The sequence below is a fragment of the Ixodes scapularis genome, unplaced genomic scaffold, assembly GCF_016920785.2.
Source record: "Ixodes scapularis isolate PalLabHiFi unplaced genomic scaffold, ASM1692078v2 PGA_scaffold6__148_contigs__length_123643588, whole genome shotgun sequence".
Lineage (NCBI taxonomy): Eukaryota > Metazoa > Arthropoda > Arachnida > Ixodida > Ixodidae > Ixodes > Ixodes scapularis.
Window position 1 is genome coordinate 24,769,721 of NW_024609881.1, and position 19,149 is coordinate 24,788,869.

At 48.6% G+C, this 19,149-nt stretch overlaps 1 protein-coding gene across 1 annotated transcript; it reads right to left on the reverse strand.

The window, feature by feature from the left end:
- Nucleotides 1-18,674, reverse strand: LOC8052553 (zinc finger protein 525-like). Its single transcript, XM_042294490.1, has 3 exons — nt 18,649-18,674; nt 15,705-15,819; nt 1-986 (listed from the first exon to the last, which is right to left on the reverse strand). Exons 2-3 carry the CDS (start codon nt 15,730-15,732, stop codon nt 100-102), a joined length of 915 nt encoding a protein of 304 aa, XP_042150424.1. The 5' UTR covers nt 15,733-15,819; nt 18,649-18,674; the 3' UTR covers nt 1-99.
- Nucleotides 18,675-19,149: the final 475 nt, after the last annotated feature.

Sequence of the window (19,149 nt, forward strand, 5' to 3'; positions counted from 1 at the left end):
TCCAAGCACAGCTAAAATTTTATTTCACCGTCACGTTCTGGCAGATAAACTCTTATTCTGAGCAAAGCATTTGGGGCACTGTTTGCACTTGTATGGTTTTTAAACACTGTGTGTGTGATAATGGCGGATCAGACTAGTATTATGAGAAAAGGCTTGGGGGCACTGCTTACACTTAAACGGCTTTTCACCTGTGTGTGTTCGATTATGGCTTCGCAGATTGGAATTTTGGGCAAAGGCTTTGGGACAGTGCTTGCACTTAAATGGCTTTTCACCAGTGTGCATTCGATTATGCTTTCTCAGATAGGAATTTTGAGCAAAGACTTGTGGGCACTGCTTGCACTTAAATGGCTTTTCATCGGTGTGTGTTTGATTGTGCTTTTTCAGATAGGAATTTCGAGCAAAAGCTAGGGGGCACTGCTTGCACTTAAATGGCTTTTCACCAGTGTGCAAATGATTATGGCTTCGTAGATGAGAAATTCGAGCAAAGGCTTGGGGACACTGCTTGCACTTAAATGGCTTTTCACCGGTGTGTGTTAGATTATGATTTTTGAGATCAGAATTTTGAAAAAAGAATTGGGGGCACAGCTTGCACTTAAATGGCTTTTCACCTCTGTGTATTGCAATATGGCGCATCAGGTTGTAATTATAAGAAAAGGCTTGGGTGCACAGCTTGCATTTGTGTGGCTTTACACCTGTATGTATTCCACTATGGTAGATCAGACTCCTCCTGTGAGTAAAGGCTTTGGGGCACAGCGTGCACTTAAATAACTTATCACTTTTGCACATGTGAGTGTTGCCGAGCACTTGGGACCTAGAGTCAGACATGGGAGGATGCTGGCACTTGAATTGTTCATCTCCATGGGCAACCAGGTGGCTCACAATTGCATGCTGATCTCTGGTGACATAGGTGCAGGAGCAGCATCCAAACCAGATGTCCTCGGTGACTTTCAGTGTACAGCTGGTTTCTCCCAACAATGTGGCTCCCCCTAGAAGAATAGACCATGTTATTGACACACATGGAAAGCCCAACCAAAATAGCCACTTAGTTTGGAAAAGAGTAGTCATTAATTAACGCAGCTTTGCCACAATTGACTGGTTTAATATGCTGCTGTACTTTGCAATTAAATTCACGGAAACACTCAAATGCGACTGGCACCATTAAGAGGAGTCCCTAGTATTGAAAAGCTGAAATCATAAAAAACAAATTTGTACATTTCTTTACCTTTATCTCTAAATAAATTTACATAACTTCCAAAGTTGAAAAGCTTTGCTGAATTTCTCAGTTTTTTTTTTGTCACAGAAGAATGTTTTTACTACAGTACCTTTGGATTTAGAATCTGGATCTGAATAGTTTTTGGGGGTTGGATACCACATTATTCAGAGTAAACTATTCCTGGAGACTGTTAAATATGATGTTTTCTAATTGGCAATTATTGATTATGGCAGGTTAGATTGAAAGTATTTCTTGAAGTTATCAGGTAGAAGGATTTCAACATGTGATGCAGTCATGTCTCGCTAATATGGACGCTTTGCTACAGAGACAATATTGGGGGACCAATCCCTCTGCATGCCACTCTGCCTCATGAATATTAAAAGCCGCTGTGCAGGTATGGACAGCTAGTATTGGGAACTGGGTAAATACATGAAGGTGTGTCTCATTATTACAGACACAAGGTCCACTAATTAAAAAATTATTAGTTGGGACCTTGGGTTACAAAGTTAACTGAGCTTCGTTAATGTCTGTTGTCGGTTGCACTTCCTTCAAAAGACATAGGACCTAAGCACCGAACAATGGTTCAATTTATTGGGACTTTCGAGCCGAATGAGTAACCTGCCCTTTATGTTAAGATGCTCTTCAGGTTTGTCATTGGCGGCCGCTTTTTTAGCTTGTCTGGCCTCTTCCATCTATGAACATCTATGAGCAGTCACGTTTTGATTGAAAACCTGTCCGGTGACCGTGGTCACACCTTGGCAACTTCGATAATTCAAGAGGGAGTGCTCTGTTGCTTCAGGCTACAACAAAAATCCTAAACACATGCAGAAAAAAGAAAAGATTTAAGCATCTTGGACAGGAAAAGGATATAAAACAAATTTTTAAGGAAAAAACTTTTTAGAGCTATATTTACGGCGCAAAACAAATTTGTAGTTGACACTCACAGGCTAAAAATATCGGTTAGGTTCCAGTTTTCAGCTCGCTTCCGGTTCGACACTTTGCTTGGGACTGAATGTAACTCTACCCATTTGCTAAGGCAGTGAATGGCGACCAAAACGTATTTGTTGCCGTTTGGCGTACAAGGAAATGGGCTGTGGTTGTCAATACCAATAATTTTGAGTAGTGCTTCGGGAAGTGGAACAGGGTGACATTTCACGCATGACATGGTGTCTTTCGCAACATCCAAGTGAACTCCTAGCCACCAGTGTCGCTCTAAGATCTTAGCAGTTTTGTCTCTATCCAGGTGTACAGCAGTTAAGTTATTGTGACAGAGGTGAAGCACGGCGGGACGTAATTTCACGGGTACTAAAAGTATGGTGCCTGGAACGCGTCTCCGACTGGTGTGTTTACCGCGGCCAAAAAAGTGGTCCCTCGATTTCCGCCTGATGACGTCATAAAAGTGTCATGCTGTCGCCGGTTGCGACCCTGGCGGTGTCCCAACAGTTGTGGTAAGTACGGCATACGCCTGTTCTGCTGCAGGTCGCTTTCCATTGTGACAGTTCACGGAAGTTAGGACAGCCGGAAGTTGGGACGCCTAAAGCTACGCCGTGACGACAGCGACACTCGCGTCCGCTCGTGCTTTTCGCCTGCATTTCTACGGTCAACCGCCAGGATCGCGACAGGCAACAGCATGACACTCGCGTCATTTGTTGCCACATTGGGACCACTTTTGATGTATGGGCGGGATAGGGCGCTAAACACACCAGTCGAAGACGCAATCGAGGCACCATACTAAGGGCATCAAACTTTAAAATCCATGGTGGCAGAGTAGACCGTGGTGGATACGATAGGCAAGGCGTAGTCGCCACTCCGGTGTGTGCGATGGAAGCGATGTAGATGGTTGAGCGTGTTGGTTTCTAATTTACGATAAGGAAAGAGGGACAATGAAGACAATTAGACAAGATAGTATTTTGCCTGTCTTGTCTGCTTAGCTGCAATACGATGCGTTGAAGTTCCGAAACTTGTCTTGCAGACTTGGTAAGATTAAACACAGGAGTGCAAACTTGAACGTCTTCTCTGGTTACCTCCTCGGCCAGGGCTACCGGGTTGCTAGAAAGAAAATCGGCTTCTGTGTGGTACCTACCACTAGGGTGACAGACCTGGAACTGATATTCTTGAAGCAGTAGGGCCCAGAGAGCGAGTTTAGGGGTAAGGTCAACTTTTGTATGAAATTATAATTACGCTGAATTGTCTGTAATGGCCGTGAAGTGATGACCATACAGAAAAGGCCTAAAGTTCTGAACAGCCCAGATGAGAGCAAGGCATTCCAGTTGTGACGAATACCATTGTTATGCATCTGTGAGACGACGACTTGCGTAGGCGGTGACTCGCCGAGTTTTGTCCGGGAGGGTGTTCTAGGAGAAGTACAGCACCCAGACCATTTCCGCTGGCATCAGTATGCAGGAAAGATGGGGATTCCGGATTGAAATGGGCTAAGATAAGTGCTTGAAGAAGACTTGCCTGGAGATCGTTAAAAGCATGCTCCTCGCTTATGATCCAATGCCAGGGGATGTTTTCACGAAGAAGTGTTAGCGTCATGGCGCAACAGGTGAATTGTGGAATAAAGTGCCGAAAATAAAAGGCAAAGCCAAGAAAGCTTTTTGCTTTGGAGAGGTGGGTCAGTTTCGGGTACTTTGATTATGCTTCTAGCCTCGCAGGGTTGGGTTTGATGCCATCTTTGTTGATGATGGGACCCTAAGTAGAGAACCTCTTCAAATCCGAAGAAACATTTCTGAGGTTCGATCTGAAAATTCGCTCAAAGGAGTGCATCGAGAACACGTTTGAGTCTTTGGTTATGTTGTTCAAACGTCCTGCCATAGACAATAATGTCGCCGAGGTAAACTAGTGATACAGTCTACTCTTGGTGACCTAGGAGCCTATCCATAAGCCGTTGAAAAGTAGTGGAGTGTTACAAAGGCCAAATGGCAATCGTGTGAATTGATAAAGTCCAGCAGAAGTTACAAATGCAGACGAATGCAGATCTTTCAGTGTCCTCCGGATTCAACGGAACTTATCTGGCGCCTTGTAATCTGTCAAGTGAATCATCTAGATGGGGCAAAAGGTAGACGTCTTGTCTTGAGATGCTGGTGATCTTTCTATAATCAACACAAAAACAAAGACCTATCTTTCCTGCGCACCAAGACAAGCCGTGACGACCTCGGGATGTTGGATGGTGTGGCGACCTCTTGATGAAGCATGTCAGTGACCTGTGTTTGAATAACTTTGTGTTCTGTGTGAGCTAATCGATGTAAGGGCTGGTGAATAGCAGCATGCTCCCCTGTGTCAATACTGTGTTCAACAAGACTAGTGTGCCTAAGTTTGTTGGGATTAAGTGGTACACATGCGCGGCAAGTTGCGATGGGCTTCTTGAGTAAGTCGACTTGGTATTCGTCAAGGAATGGACCAAAATTAAACACATCCCAAAGTAGTTGGTGACTCTAATTTGAAGCTTGTGCTGGTAGTCATGTTTGATCAACAGCAGCTATCAAAAGCGCTGACGAAGGAAAGAGAAACAACGCTTTGGAGCAGATTCCCACTTTAGGAACAATTTTGAGCTTTCATGTCAGAAACTTTTATAAGATCTCTTTGAAAGTTAGCCTGTGGAAAAAATTAGTTGTTGGAGAGTTGGGAGACTAAAGTGTCATACCTACAGGAGGCCTAGCCGCTACATTTTTTTTATTTATTGAACAATCATATGTGGGTAATTTTGCAATGTCTCAATGTTAACCTATTAGAAGTACAGATGGCGTCTTCAGTCTGTGTTTGGTTCTGACGTAAATAAAAAGTTTTCAACTACTTTGTAGGGTTGGTATCACGGTCACGTAATTTTCGTGAGTTCGACATCAGACGGACACTTTTGTGCTGAATGTGCCTCACGCTGCCCTTGCTCGCATCCCACCTGCTACAGTTCATAGAGCAGCTAAGCGGAGCACATAGCTTCTCTAACCGATTACAATCAGTAGCTCCAGCTATTCATTGCAATCAATGTGAGCACCGTTTGCACAAAAACTGATAACTCTTTGTTAGCCATGTGCAAATAATAGATTTCGGGTTCGAAGGAAATTCAAAGTAAAGACGGGTTTTGGCCGAACAATTTTGAATCAAATATTGAATAGTTGCTGAGCCTTTCTCCATGCTTTTCACTACTGCTACACCATGCTTAAATGAAAATTCAGCTGAACTGGCAAAGGTTGTTACAAAGCTTCCAACTGCCCACTTATGAGCTCTGTTAAATTTAATCTAGCTATATTTATACATTGTGACCTCAAAAAGTTCAATACCTACATTGGGATGGCAATTAAATGACCGATTTGACATAAAATCAAACCTGTAAGGGAGCTCAGTCATACCTAATTGAGAGGATTTTTAAATCTTCTTGCGATATAAAAAAATTTTCTTCGATTCTGAATTTTCAAAAAATAAGCACAAATAATGAACACAAATTGTTAGAACATTGCTGTCTAACATATGCATTTGCATAATAGCCACAATTAAATTTTGAAGATTTTACTGCAATGTCAATATCAACAATCACAATTAGTTTCCTCTTTTATATTTTTTTTAATACACGAGGCGCGTGCGTGCACGATACCACTTTGAAGGTGTGCTTCTCGCCCAGGGATGGGCAGTATTTCAAATACAAGTATTTGAAATACGTATTTCAAATACTTTGTGTATTTTGCATTTGTATTTAATTACAAATTGGGCAATGTATTTGACCTGTGTATTTAAATACAAAAACGTGGGTATTTCAAATACAATTGTAATTAAATACAATTTTGTGGGCGAAAATACACCCCTCAAATTTATTGTCACGACTCATTTTGCTCATCCTAAGACGTGTCCAGAGCAGGAAGAAAACTATACGCTCTGCACCGAATGCAGTGTCTCTCAATCAAGCACAAGCGTTTAGTGACTTTGTGAATACAGTGCTAGTCCAGAGCAAGAATAGTGACGAAATCGACGTTCACAGGCAGACTGGCTAAATAAGTGCCTGTGACAACTTGTGATGCTTTCCAGCCTGATTTCCATCCATATTTTTGCCTGGAACATTCTAAATGCGCGGGTCGTCCAGATTTTCGTAACTGGTGCAAGTTGCAACAATAACAAATTATCTAGCCAGTGCCGCGCATCTTGGTCGTCTCGGTTCTTTGTTGGTCTATACCAAAATGTAATCGGCAAAAAAGCTGCTTGAAGCTCTGTACTTTTTTCACCGATTACATTCAAGCTGATTACATTTTTTTGTGATTATATTTCTATTAGGTTACTAGAGCCTCGCACACTAACTCCCGAGTGTGCGATGCAAAATTAAAATGAGATACCCAGAAATTCGTTGCAAGTGCCCTGAAGTCGCTGACGCAAATTTTGAGGAATGTATTTGGAAAAGTATTTGGAGGAGACCAAATACATTTGGTTGTATTTGTATCTTGTACTTAAATTCTTTTTTGGAAATGTAATTAGATTTGTAATTAAATACATTTTTCACTAAGTATTTTGTATTTGTATTTCGATACATATTTGCATGTATTTTGCCCATCCCTGTTCTCGCCTAAGCGCATGGCTGTGCTGTGGCCAAGCGAGTCACAAGATCGCAGTGTCAGCTCCATGTGGTGTTGCTTCTCTGCAGTGCACCGGCGCTTGAGGAGAAGCGCACTCAAGGGGGCTAATCTGCCGTGATCAACACTTCAAAAGTATGAATTGTAGAAGGGTGGTGAGCTGGGCTAGTTGGTACAGGTTTAACATTATTAAAATCAACGAAGCACGTTAGTAAACTGTTAGAAGAAAACAGAAGACAGGAAAGACACTAAAACTCGCAACTCAATATATCTTCCGAAGAGAAGAAGAAAGAAAATGACAGAATTTACAGGCACGTGCTAATGGCTAATGAACTGTCGAGCACGAGTCGATAGCTTGACCTTTAAAGCTTTAAAGGAGCGGTGCAACGATATTCAATTGGAATGTTTTTCACTTGACACAAGCTTACTGGCACACCTGGGACTCAAGGATACTCACACGCAACGCCACTGGCCAAGAAACTCCTTTGTTGCGGTGTAATTTCAAGGACAAAAGCGATCATTTTCATTCAATCTCTCCTTTGCAAAATGTGATGACGTAACGTGGGGATCGCAGTACACCCAAGTGACGATATTTGAATGCGGTTCATAGATTGGACCCGAGCATTGCGTGGGCACTCGACTTGGGCTCATGATAATTGCTAGCTCGAGAAGCATTCGGGTCGTGACCCGTGTCCAATCGATGCAACGACTACAACAGCCGAGCCATAAAAATGTCTGGAACTCAGCGCGTGTCCTGCGCTTTGCCAACCCCAGCGCATGGCTGTGATCAACACTGGCGGCATATAATCGGCTCCAGATCACGTGGCCGCTTGTTCTGGCTGCAAGTTGAGGGGATGAACGCTGCTCGCTTTTCTTTAATTTTTTTCTGGGACTTCTATTGTGTGGGGTAAAAAACGAACGCGTGTTTCATAGGTCATTAACGTTAGGGATCCGTTTTAAGCGGTATTTGCGCAAAGTACAAAAATTGTTGCATCGCTCCTTTAAAGGTGCACGCAACAATTTTTGTTCTTTGCGCAAGTACCGTTAAGAACAGATACCTGACGTTAATGACCTATAAAACACACGTTCCTTTTTTACCCAAAGCAATAGAAGTGCCCGAAAAATATTGAAGAAAAACAAGCAGGGTTCATCTCCTCAACTCGCAGCCAGAACAAGCGGCCACGTGACCTGGAGCTAATTATATGCTGCCAATGTCTATCATAGCCACGCGCTGGGGTCGGCAAAGCACAAGACACGCGCTGAGTTCCACATATTGTTATGGCTCAGCTATTGTCGTTGTTGCAGTGATTATCTGCAACAACGACAATAGCTCTTCTTTCCAATCTTCTTTTTTCTCATTCTCTGGTAGGTAGGTGTATGGGTGACATATGCAATAAGGGGGTATACACATATTAATTATGGTATCATTCTTTTTAGGTGCCTTTTAGCCAATCTACAATAAATCATTTTGAAACTGGAAAATGCCAGTGTCTTAAAAAGCCAGGAAGTCATCCTAGAGTTTTTGTTTGTGCCTTATTTGATTGCATAGCCTTTTTAGTTTACTGATATATGTTTATTTTCCAATTTCAGTGTTTCAATTTGCCTTAATCCTTTCCATATTCCTTGCAAATTAAACTTTAATATTAACAAAACTAATTAGGCTACATCAAAACCAAATACATATTTGTATTTAGATTGTAACAGCGGATAAGATATGTAAATTAAATTTTAATTGAATCACAAGTTATGTAAAAAAAGCTCTAGGAGCAGTATTGCACCTGAAAGTTCACGGAGCACATTGGGCACCAGGCCATCAAGTTGGACAACAAAAGCGCATGCCTTGTCATCCTCAGTACAATGGTTTGTATCGGCAATTATGTCAACGTGTAGGTAAAGATCCAAAGGGGTTTTACCATTAAACGACTGCAACTTGAAACGCCACAGTGCAGGAGGTGCAGTATATGATTCAGCGAAGGGATCTGCTCAATTTCAGCGACTGTTGGTTATGGCAGTTGCTCAAGTGCCTCCAGAGCAACTACTCAGCAACAGATGTTGGCACAATTTGCAGCTAAATTCTCAGATTGTTCCTGCGTAGCGGCCATGATTGCTTGTGTTTGTTGTTCCAGTAGCCCTAGCAGGACCTCAAGTGTCACCACTGTCGTCTGAGTGCTTGTTGGTGCCACAGCCGACAGCGAAGGGATGTCATCTCGTAGCTGGCTCAAGTCAGACGGCACACCGAAAAGCTCCCTCTTGACGGCAGAGGTCCTCAACATGCTTCAGAGAGCATCCCAGCACTGCCAGCAAATTGTGACGGTTTATTATTTGACCGATGACAGTCCTTGGTTTGGCTCTTTCGACTGAACCTCTTGCTTCATTGTTCTTTTTCCTCTTCTATCTTTTCCTTCTCACTGCTACAATATGCTAGTCTCTTCACTCATCCTTGATTTAAACATAAAGCGAGGAATCCTAATGCTTATGTGAAATCGACACATGAAAGCGACTGGCCACAACAGAGCCCCGGGCTACGCCCGACAGCCGCAGCCCGTTGCACGTTTTATTTCACGGAGATATCTCGAATCAAAGTTGTGCAGTTGACTGCACAACACTATGGTATCTTCATAGCCACCGAGCACGCAGAACACCACAAAACACCGACTGCATTGCAAAACGAACAATCTGGCGAAATGCTAGCCCTTAAAAGCATGCAAAGAATACCCGAACCAGAAAGGGTTCTCGGACCCTGCCAATGCAGCCAGAAGCGTTCGGGATACCACATACAGAAACTTAACATTTATCTTGCCCAATATACATTCGCCACTGCCACAAACCTCTCTTAAAATTCCTAGTTTGCTCTTTTCCTCTTCCCCAAGCCAAGCCCTTATCACCATTCACACCTTTTTCTGGGATTTGGACTCTATTGAGGACACATCCCTGGCGAAGGTTCTCCGAATCAGCCCGGACGTCTAGGAGTCGGTGGACAGCTGAACAAGAGCGGCTGTATACTGCCGCGCGCAAGGCTGAGAAAGCAACGCTCGGTCACGGTCCTCCAGAAAGTTCCCGTTTATTCATGTACCGCACGTAACTTCTATCATTTATCCCTGCTTTTGTTTTCTAGAAAGTGCGTGTTCATTCTCGCCCCGATCACGCGACGCTCGAACCGCTTTCGCCGTATCTTCGAGATAGCGGCGCACTCTAGATAAGAGGTCGCCCGCGACCTTGTCAAGTCAGTCTCGCCCTAGCGCTCGATTCTGCTGACACGCCGACTTCGACGCCCGCGACGCTCTGCTTTCTTCTGTTTCCTTCTTTATTTTTTTGGCACAAGTTCGCCACATTAAACGTTTATTTCTTTCTGTTTATTTCCTGTTTTTGGTTTGGTCACCACCCGTGACATTTGGTGGAGGTGCTGGGTACCGCATGCCCCTGCCGCGTACCCCTCCGAGGGCCCACAGTGCAAGTCCGACGCCTAGCCCACGAAGAACCGACGAAAGCACTTCCGAGATCCGGTTCAGTCGTCGCACCCAAGGTCTACACCCGGAATTCGGACCTCTACCGCCCAAGACTAAGCAGCCAACGAGGCCAACGATGGACAGCCAGTCGTCCCAGAACCCGTCCACCGCCAGCGTCGTATACCTGCCCGTCGCACCCAAAACTCCGACGCCTTTCCACGGAGACACCCACGAGGACATCGAGGACTGGCTGCAACATTATGAACGTGTGGCCCGACATAACGGGTGGTCAGCTGAGCACTGCTTGCAGAACCTTTACTTCTCGCTGGAAGGTACTGCAAGGTACTGGCTGGAGAACCACGAGGCTTCTTTAACCTCGTGGGAGGTGTGCAAGCAAGAGCTAGTGAAGACGTTTACCAGCCAACACCGACGCGAGAGGGCCGAAGACATCCTTCGAACAAGGACCCAAGGTCTGAATGAAAGCATCACCAGCTTCGTTGAGGATGTTCTTCGCCTGAGCGCCCGCGCCGATCCTCAGGCTACAGAGGAGAAGAAGCTGCGACACCTGATGAGGGGTGTCAAAAGCGAGATATTCGGAGGTCTCATTCGCAATCCTCCGACAACTGTCGACGGGTTCGTCACGGAGGCGACGAATATGGAGCGTGCGCTACTAGCACGCGCCAGACACTACGAGCGGCACCCTGGCGTGACTACTCTGGCGACATCCGGATACGACCTTGGTACCGACCTCCCAGGCATCCGTGACATCATCCGTGAAGTCGTCCGGGAAGAAATCCGCAAGATGCTCCCCGCTACGGATCGCTCGTCCTCCCTGTCGCTCGCCGAGGTCGTCCGAGAGGAAGCCCACCGAGCCTTCCAACCTGAGATTCCGATCAAAACGACGACGCCAGAGGAGCCTACTTTGAGCTACGCCGCCATGGCCCGAAGATCGCCGCAAGCTAACCGCCAGACCACGGCGCCACCCCGACGAGACCCTCCGATGCCACAGTATCCTCGACGCCAGGAAGGACAAGTCCACGGCGTTCGCCCGGAGCAACCCTCGTCGAGGAAGACCGACGTGTGGCGAACGGCCGACCGACGCCCGCTCTGCTACCACTGCGGGGAAGCCGACCATGTGTACCGCCGATGCCCATACCGACGACTCGGGCTGCGCGGATTCCACCCAAACGACCCGCGCCCCCGGTGTGGTGAACGCCCTCGGGAGATCGACGAGTACCTGCGACGACCCCAGTCCCCCGAGCCTGCGTCCCGCCGAGAGTTCCGGTCGCCATCGCCACGACGTCCAGCTTCGCCGATGCACCGACCCCGACGTGAAAGCCTGTCGCCCCTCGCTCCTCGCCGGGGAAACTAGGCGCGGCAACCCCTGGAGGTGGAGTTGCCGAAGACGACCGACGTAAAGAGCCTCCAAGAACGCCGGAGCGCTCCCACTCTCCCGACGCCACGCATCGCTACGACGCCCCTGCAACGGTGTCCAACAACCTAAACGTCGTCATCGACGGTCATGACGCATCGGCACTCGTGGACACCGGAGCAGACTACTCAGTCTTGAGTGGGAGGCTCTCCCGCCGCCTTCGAAAAGTCATGACGCCGTGGGAAGGACCCCAAATACGAACCGCCGGAGGACATCTCATCACACCAGTCGGGAGATGCACTGCTCGCGTCGAGATCCACGGTGAAACGTGCCCTGTCAAGTTCGTCGTTCTGCAAGACTGTTCGACGGACGTTATCCTCGGAATGGACTTTCTCTGCGAGTATGGCGCCGTCATCGACCTCGGAACAAACCGGCTGACGCTACGAAAACCTGCTCCACCAGCAGAGGAACCCGAAGCGACGTCACCCACGGTCCGAGTCCTCGCAAACCACGTAAACCTACCACCGCGGTCGAGTGTTTTCGTACTTGTCGGGATCAATGAAGCTTCCTGTGGCGAAGTTCTTCTCGAGGGAAGCCTCCAATTGCTCCTGGGAAGAGGCATAGGCGTCGCAAGGGGAGTAGCTGAACTTCAGGATGGGCGGACTGTGGCCCTCGTGACGAACTTCCGAAACGAAACGCAACACCTCACGAAAGGTGCAGCCGTGGGCCACGTCGAGAAACTCCGAAACCCCGCCGAAATCACTGCGATCACTGACGAATCCTCGCCGCCCCAGCAAGACAGTACGTCGCCAGCGCAGCTCGACATTGACCCTAAGCTTCCGGATCCTGAACGGCGTCAGCTGGTTAACCTCCTCGCCGAATACCGCGACTGCTTTGCGACGTCGTCGAAGGTGCGCCAGACCGCGGTTGCCAAGCACCGCATCGTTACTGAGGACGACGCGCGCCCTGTGCATCGATCGCCGTACAGAGTCTCCGCTAAGGAAAGGGAGGTGATCCATCAGCAAGTTCAAGAGATGCTGAATGACGACATAATCCAACCTTCAAGCAGTCCATGGGCCTCTCCAGTCGTGCTGGTTAAGAAGAAGGACGGAACTCTTCGGTTCTGCGTGGACTACCGGCAGCTCAACACGGTTACGAAGAAAGACGTCTACCCACTCCCCCGCATCGACGACACTCTAGACCGGCTGCGCCACTCTCGATACTTTTCATCGATGGACCTGAAGAGCGGCTACTGGCAAATCGAGGTCGACGAACGGGACCGAGAGAAGACAGCCTTCGTCACGCCGGATGGACTGTACGAGTTCAAGGTGATGCCCTTCGGACTATGCACAGCGCCAGCAACTTTCCAGCGTGTCATGGACACCGTACTGGCAGGGCTGAAGTGGCAGAGTTGTCTCGTCTACCTCGACGACGTCGTAGTATTTTCAGCTGACTTCGACGAGCACTTGAGACGACTCCGAGCTGTTCTTCAAGCCATTCAGACCGCCGGACTCACACTCAAGCCGTCAAAGTGCCGGTTCGCCTATGACGAACTGAAGTTCCTTGGCCACGTGGTTAGTAACGAAGGCGTCCGCCCAGACCCCGAGAAGACTCGCGCCGTCGCGGCATTTCCAGCGCCGACAGATAAGAAGGCCGTGCGAAGATTCCTTGGACTTTGTGCCTATTATCGACACTTCGTTCGGGATTTCGCAAGGATTTCCGCACCACTTACGAATCTCACGAAGGACGCCAAGAAGTTCGAATGGGCCGAGGAGCAACAGCAGGCATTCGACGAACTGAAACGACGACTCCAGACTCCTCCTGTGCTTGGACATTTCGACCAGGATGCGGAAACAGAAATTCACACGGACGCAAGTAACGCGGGACTGGGCGCAGTACTAGTCCAAGTGCAAGAAGGCATCGAGCGAGTCATCGCCTACGCAAGTCGGACATTGTCCAAGGCGGAGAAAAATTACTCCACAACTGAGAAAGAATGCCTTGCGGTCGTCTGGGCAATAACGAAGTTTCGTCCGTACTTGTACGGCAGCCCGTTCCGTGTAGTCACGGACCACCACTCGCTCTGCTGGCTTGCGAAGCTGAAGGACCCGTCAGGACGCCTCGCTCGATGGAGTCTTCGACTACAAGAGTTCAACATGACAGTGGTCTATAAGTCAGGCCGCAAGCACAGCGACGCCGACTGCCTGTCCAGAGCCCCCGTCGAAACCCCTTCCGGCTGCAGCGACGACAATGACGACGAGTGCTTTCTAGGAGCAGTGAACACCGACGATATGGCACGACGTCAACGGGACGATCCTGAGCTGCGCGCATTAATCGAGCACCTGGAAGGGGGCAGGAGTACCGTGCCACGTGTCTTCTCACGAGTACTGCCGACCTTCGCCATCCGACAAGGTGTACTCTACAAAGAGAACTTCGGCAACAACAACACACCTTCGTTGCTGGTAATCCCGAGTGACCTTCGAGAGGAGATCTTCCAAGCCTGCCACGACGACCCGACATCCGGACACCTTGGTTACAGCCGGACACTGGCCCGTATTCGTGAAAAGTATTACTGGCCGAAGCTCCCCAAGACCGTCCACCTATACACACGATCATGCCACGAGTGCCAGCGACGCAAGAAACCGCCGACGAGGCCGGCCGGACTTCTGCAGCCTATTTCTCCTCCAACTACACCCTTCCAGCAGATCGGAATGGATCTACTTGGTCCTTTTCCGCCTTCGACGTCGGGGAACCGCTGGATCATCGTCGCCACAGATTATCTCACGCGGTACGCCGAAACGAAAGCTCTTCCTTCAGGGACTGCTGTGGAAGTCGCCAAGTTTTTCATCGAGTCCATCGTCCTCCGGCACGGCGCTCCCGAGGTTCTGATTACAGATCGCGGATCTTCGTTCATGGCCCAGCTGACGCAAGAGATCCTTCGTCTCAGTGGCACCGGCCATCGTCGAACCACTGCATACCACCCGCAGACCAACGGACTGACCGAGCGACTCAACAAGACAATCGCCGATATGATCTCTATGTACGTCAACGTAGAGCACAAGACGTGGGACGAGGTGCTGCCCTACGTCACGTTCGCCTACAATACGGCGGTTCAAGAGACCACTGGATTCACCCCTTTCCAGCTGGTACATGGTCGGAAGGTAACGACCATGCTGGACGCCATGCTGCCCCATGAGCCATCTGACAACGAGAGCGACGACGCCCAGGCGGTTGCTCAACGCGCCGAAGAAGTTTGCCAGCTCGCCCGACTCCTGATTCAAGACCAGCAACGCGTCGACGCCGGCCGCTACAACCTTCGTCGCAGGGACGTCCACTTCCAGCCCGGAGATAGGGTGTGGGTATGGACGCCCATCCGTCGCCGCGGCCTCAGTGAGAAACTGCTGAAACGGTACTTTGGACCATACAAGGTACTTCGTCGCCTCGGCGAGCTGAACTACGAGGTGATGCCCGACGGAACACGAACATCGTCACGCCGCCCACCACGACCTGAGGTCGTCCACGTCGTGCGGCTGAAGCCGTACTACGCTCGATAGGACTGTGGACCTTTTGTGCTCCAAAAGACTCTTTAGTTTATCGTTCTTTTTTATTTTGATTTGTTTTACACTGCATCGGGGCGATGCACTTTTAAAGGGGGGAGTAATGCCGCGCGCAAGGCTGAGAAAGCAACGCTCGGTCACGGTCCTCCAGAAAGTTCCCGTTTATTCATGTACCGCACGTAACTTCTATCATTTATCCCTGCTTTTGTTTTCTAGAAAGTGCGTGTTCATTCTCGCCCCGATCACGCGACGCTCGAACCGCTTTCGCCGAATCTTCGAGATAGCGGCGCACTCTAGATAAGAGGCCGCCCGCGACCTTGTCGAGTCAGTCTCGCCCTAGCGCTCGATTCTGCTGACACGCCGACTTCGACGCCCGCGACGCTCTGCTTTCTTCCGTTTCCCTCTTTATTTTTTTGGCACAAGTTCGCCACATTAAACGTTTATTTCTTTCTGTTTATTTCCTGTTTTTGGTTTGGTCACCACCCGTGACAATACTACGACTAGCCTTGCCAAGCCACCGCCATTGTTTTATGCTTAATAAAGAGGTGGAAACAATGAACTTACCAGGACTTGAAGACTGATTCAGCTCCATTCAAATTGTTGGATGGGGTCAGACTCCAAGGACACCTGCCACCGCCGTCTCATTGAAGCCAAGCCGTTTTCCACGGGGCTCCCATAACTGTAATTGTGTTGCATTCATTTTTAGAGAGTGGGAGGTTAGTGAGCTCTCCACTGGTATACGAGAAATTCTGCCAGTGCAGTACGACCGCTAGCCTGGGGTCCTTAAAGACCGACGACCAGTTCGTGCTTTCCACCTTTTCTTTGCTTCCTCCTCTCTCCCCTTCTAGCCTGTCCACAGTTGCCCGTTTCCTCCTCCCTTATGGCGAGGAGGATCCTCTGCCTTGCAGAATCTCGAGCGTGGTCGTCGGCCTTTAAAGGGACACTGACAACATATTTATGCTCGCCAAGGTTTTTATTTGTACTTGACATATAAGAGCCCAACTACCCAGAACACAATTTGTGGCTATTATAAGCAAGTAGCTTACAATGGAGTGACATATACTTTGATAGTCGAGTGGCCAATATTTTTTCGAGACCTAATCGTTGCAGCTACACTCTGCATCAACTATTTTGTGCTGCATCGTGGAACCTAGTGTAGCTTCCACAGTGCAGCAGCCATGCACTGCTGCGAGAGCATGTGGCTTTTCCTTGCACGTGCAACCGGCTCTGAAAGAAATGGAATGCTGCAGAAGCTACACTAGCTTCAGCAACGTAGTCCAAAAGATTCGACGCCAGGTACAGTAGTAGACCTATTGGTAAATTACCCACGCATCAACAAGAATGCTGAAAATGAAGGTCAAAGCGCCACACGCACTTGCCTTCCCACATAAAAGATTTCAAGTAGGTAACAAAAGGAGACATTCACAAATGCACGTGCAAGATGGCACATTTGTCTTTAGGTTTTTACTCTAAAACGCCAACTGCTGCAGACTTATGAAATGCAGCATGTTACACTTGTAGCATGTTCCTTGGTGCTTGGATAATTTAGCGAAAGGTCTATGGTGGCAGTATATGGTCCAGTGTCGGGGAGCAAAGGTAATGGATCAAACCGGTTCCTACCAATTCGAATCGCTAAATCGAGAATTTGTTTTCTGCGTAGTCTTTGCACAAGGCACTACTTTCACCATGAAAGGAGTAACTATAGATGCTTTCAGGCAACTTTTTGAATGGGCGCTGCCATCTTGGTATCACATGGACCGTCCGCCATTGTCGGCCTCTACTTTTTCCGTTGCTGCACTACGTATAGCACCGCGAACTGCGCTTCGACAGACACACCCAAGGTGTTATACATAATGAAATCGGATTGTGAATGGGTCGAGAACATGAGGTTATGGCCTAAACTTCAGAGACCATGGAAGTTCATGACATTTTTTATGTGTTTGCCCAAAGTAAAGGCAGTTAAAACCCAATGCGACAACCGCAAATGTCGAGATAACACAGCAAGGCTATCGCAGTCGTATCTATTGCTGCATGTACATACTTTACTCATTGCGGTCTTGTTCCTCGCTGCATTTAGGAACTTTAACCACGTAGGCGATTTAACGAGCAAAAAACTTGGCGATCAGCGACGGGCTGGGCCATCGCTCAGGCGGATTGCTTGCTGTTGCTCTCACACCGCTTGGTTGTAGTAGACTTCTAGTAAACTTCACTCGTCACCCGGGAGTTGCTCACACGCGGTCTTTGACACTGCGACCTCGTTGCTCATCAGAAAAATATTGCGTTCAATGTTGGGTGCATCGGAATTAGTTACAGCATCTCTGCGTTGGATAGAAAGGATTGAAGGAGCTGTGTGAGCAGGTCAGAGCTGTGGAGACCCGGAGGTAGGCAAGAAGGGCAGCTGACAAGCTGGCACTCCAGACCTACATCGGCCACAAAAAGGAGATCTGTAAGGAACAGTTTTTTGATAACACACTGGGGAGCAGCCTGCTCTTCAAGGCTCGCTCCGGAAAGTTGAGAACGAAGTGGTGGCAGGTGAAATGTGGAAGAGTCGAGGCGAGCATGATGTGCGCCATCTGTGAAGAAGAGGAGGAGACTATGGAACACCTGGTGCTGAGGTGCAGGATGCTGCGGCAGCTCCAAACAAGTGAAGTGACACTGGAACAGGCTCTTGGTTTCGTTGGCCTACCGCAAGAGGGAGACATGGGAGCCAGCGATGCAGGGGGCGCGGCTGGTGCGGTAGCAGGGGGAAACGGTGCGAACGTGATCGAGACAACAAAGCGGCGACTGGAGAATTGGAGGAGGAAATCCTGCGGGGGAGCGGGAGTTTTTCATTCCTAAGGACAATATATGGCTAGGACACATACGAAGATAATCCGTACTGTAGTTTCCGCCGTCCAGTTAAGAAGGGAATGGCCAACAGATCCAGGGGGGCTATGTTGCGCTTTTTGCACTCCCAGGAGACTAGGGAGAGGGAAGTGACGTCAACAACGCAGCACGTGCAGATTGGATGTTGATTTTGTTTTCTTCTGTCAACATCCAATCTGCATTTGCTCTAGTCGGTGACTTCACTTCCCTCTTCCAAGTCTCCTGGGAGTGCAAAAAGCGCAACGTAGCACCCCAGATCCAGATAGTCTTGCGAGAACGAATCGCTGATTTGCGAGCGCGGCCCGAGAAAAAGTGCTGCCAGTCCCGTCATAAAGATGCTCTGCTCGGATTATTCAGTGTGAATCGGTGCATCGAAAACGGCACCGAGCACGGACAGTCCATGTGCTTCGGCGTGACATATTCAATGCACAGAGCGGGGTTCCAACCTCAATGTCGCCACTGCAGTTTTTGTAACCCACTACTGAGCACAGAGCTGCTCCCGTCCCTAGCGACGCCTCTGGATCATCAAAAACAAGACGGAACAACGAAAGCACAGACATAGAGATCTTTACAGAGACACCGCAGCAACAGCGCTGGTTTACCTTGCCAAGAAAGGTTCCCGTTTGTTGAGAATCGACCTCACCTCCAAAAAAGCTTGCTGTACGGCTGTATGGCGGGTACAACTGTCCTGCCAAAAGAGTCGGAAAACGATGAACTGCTGAACTGCCACCCCGCCACCGTCGTCGCAAGTAGAATAGTTTGCCGATAGGCGCGCCACTGAAACAGGGTAGGCTAAGGGTGGGTTGGTCGGTTGGCTAGATGGTTAAATGCGTGCCATGCATCCATTCATCCGGTGTTTGCGCCGTTTGCGCTCGCTCCCCGTTCAAACAAAATAGTAACTGCTTTTTTATTCACTGTGTCTGATACGTAGTGACGAGGGGAAAGGGGTACTTACTGCGTCACGCATGACCGCTCATTCACACTGGAAGCGGATCCGCGTTCGCAAAGCGGTTGCGGACGCGGTTGTATAAAGATCCAGTACAATTTCAAGCGCACTTGATGTCATCGAGTGCGCGTGCAATTGTACTGGATCTTTATACAACTGCGTTCGCAACCGCTTTGCGAACGCGGATCCCGCTCATTC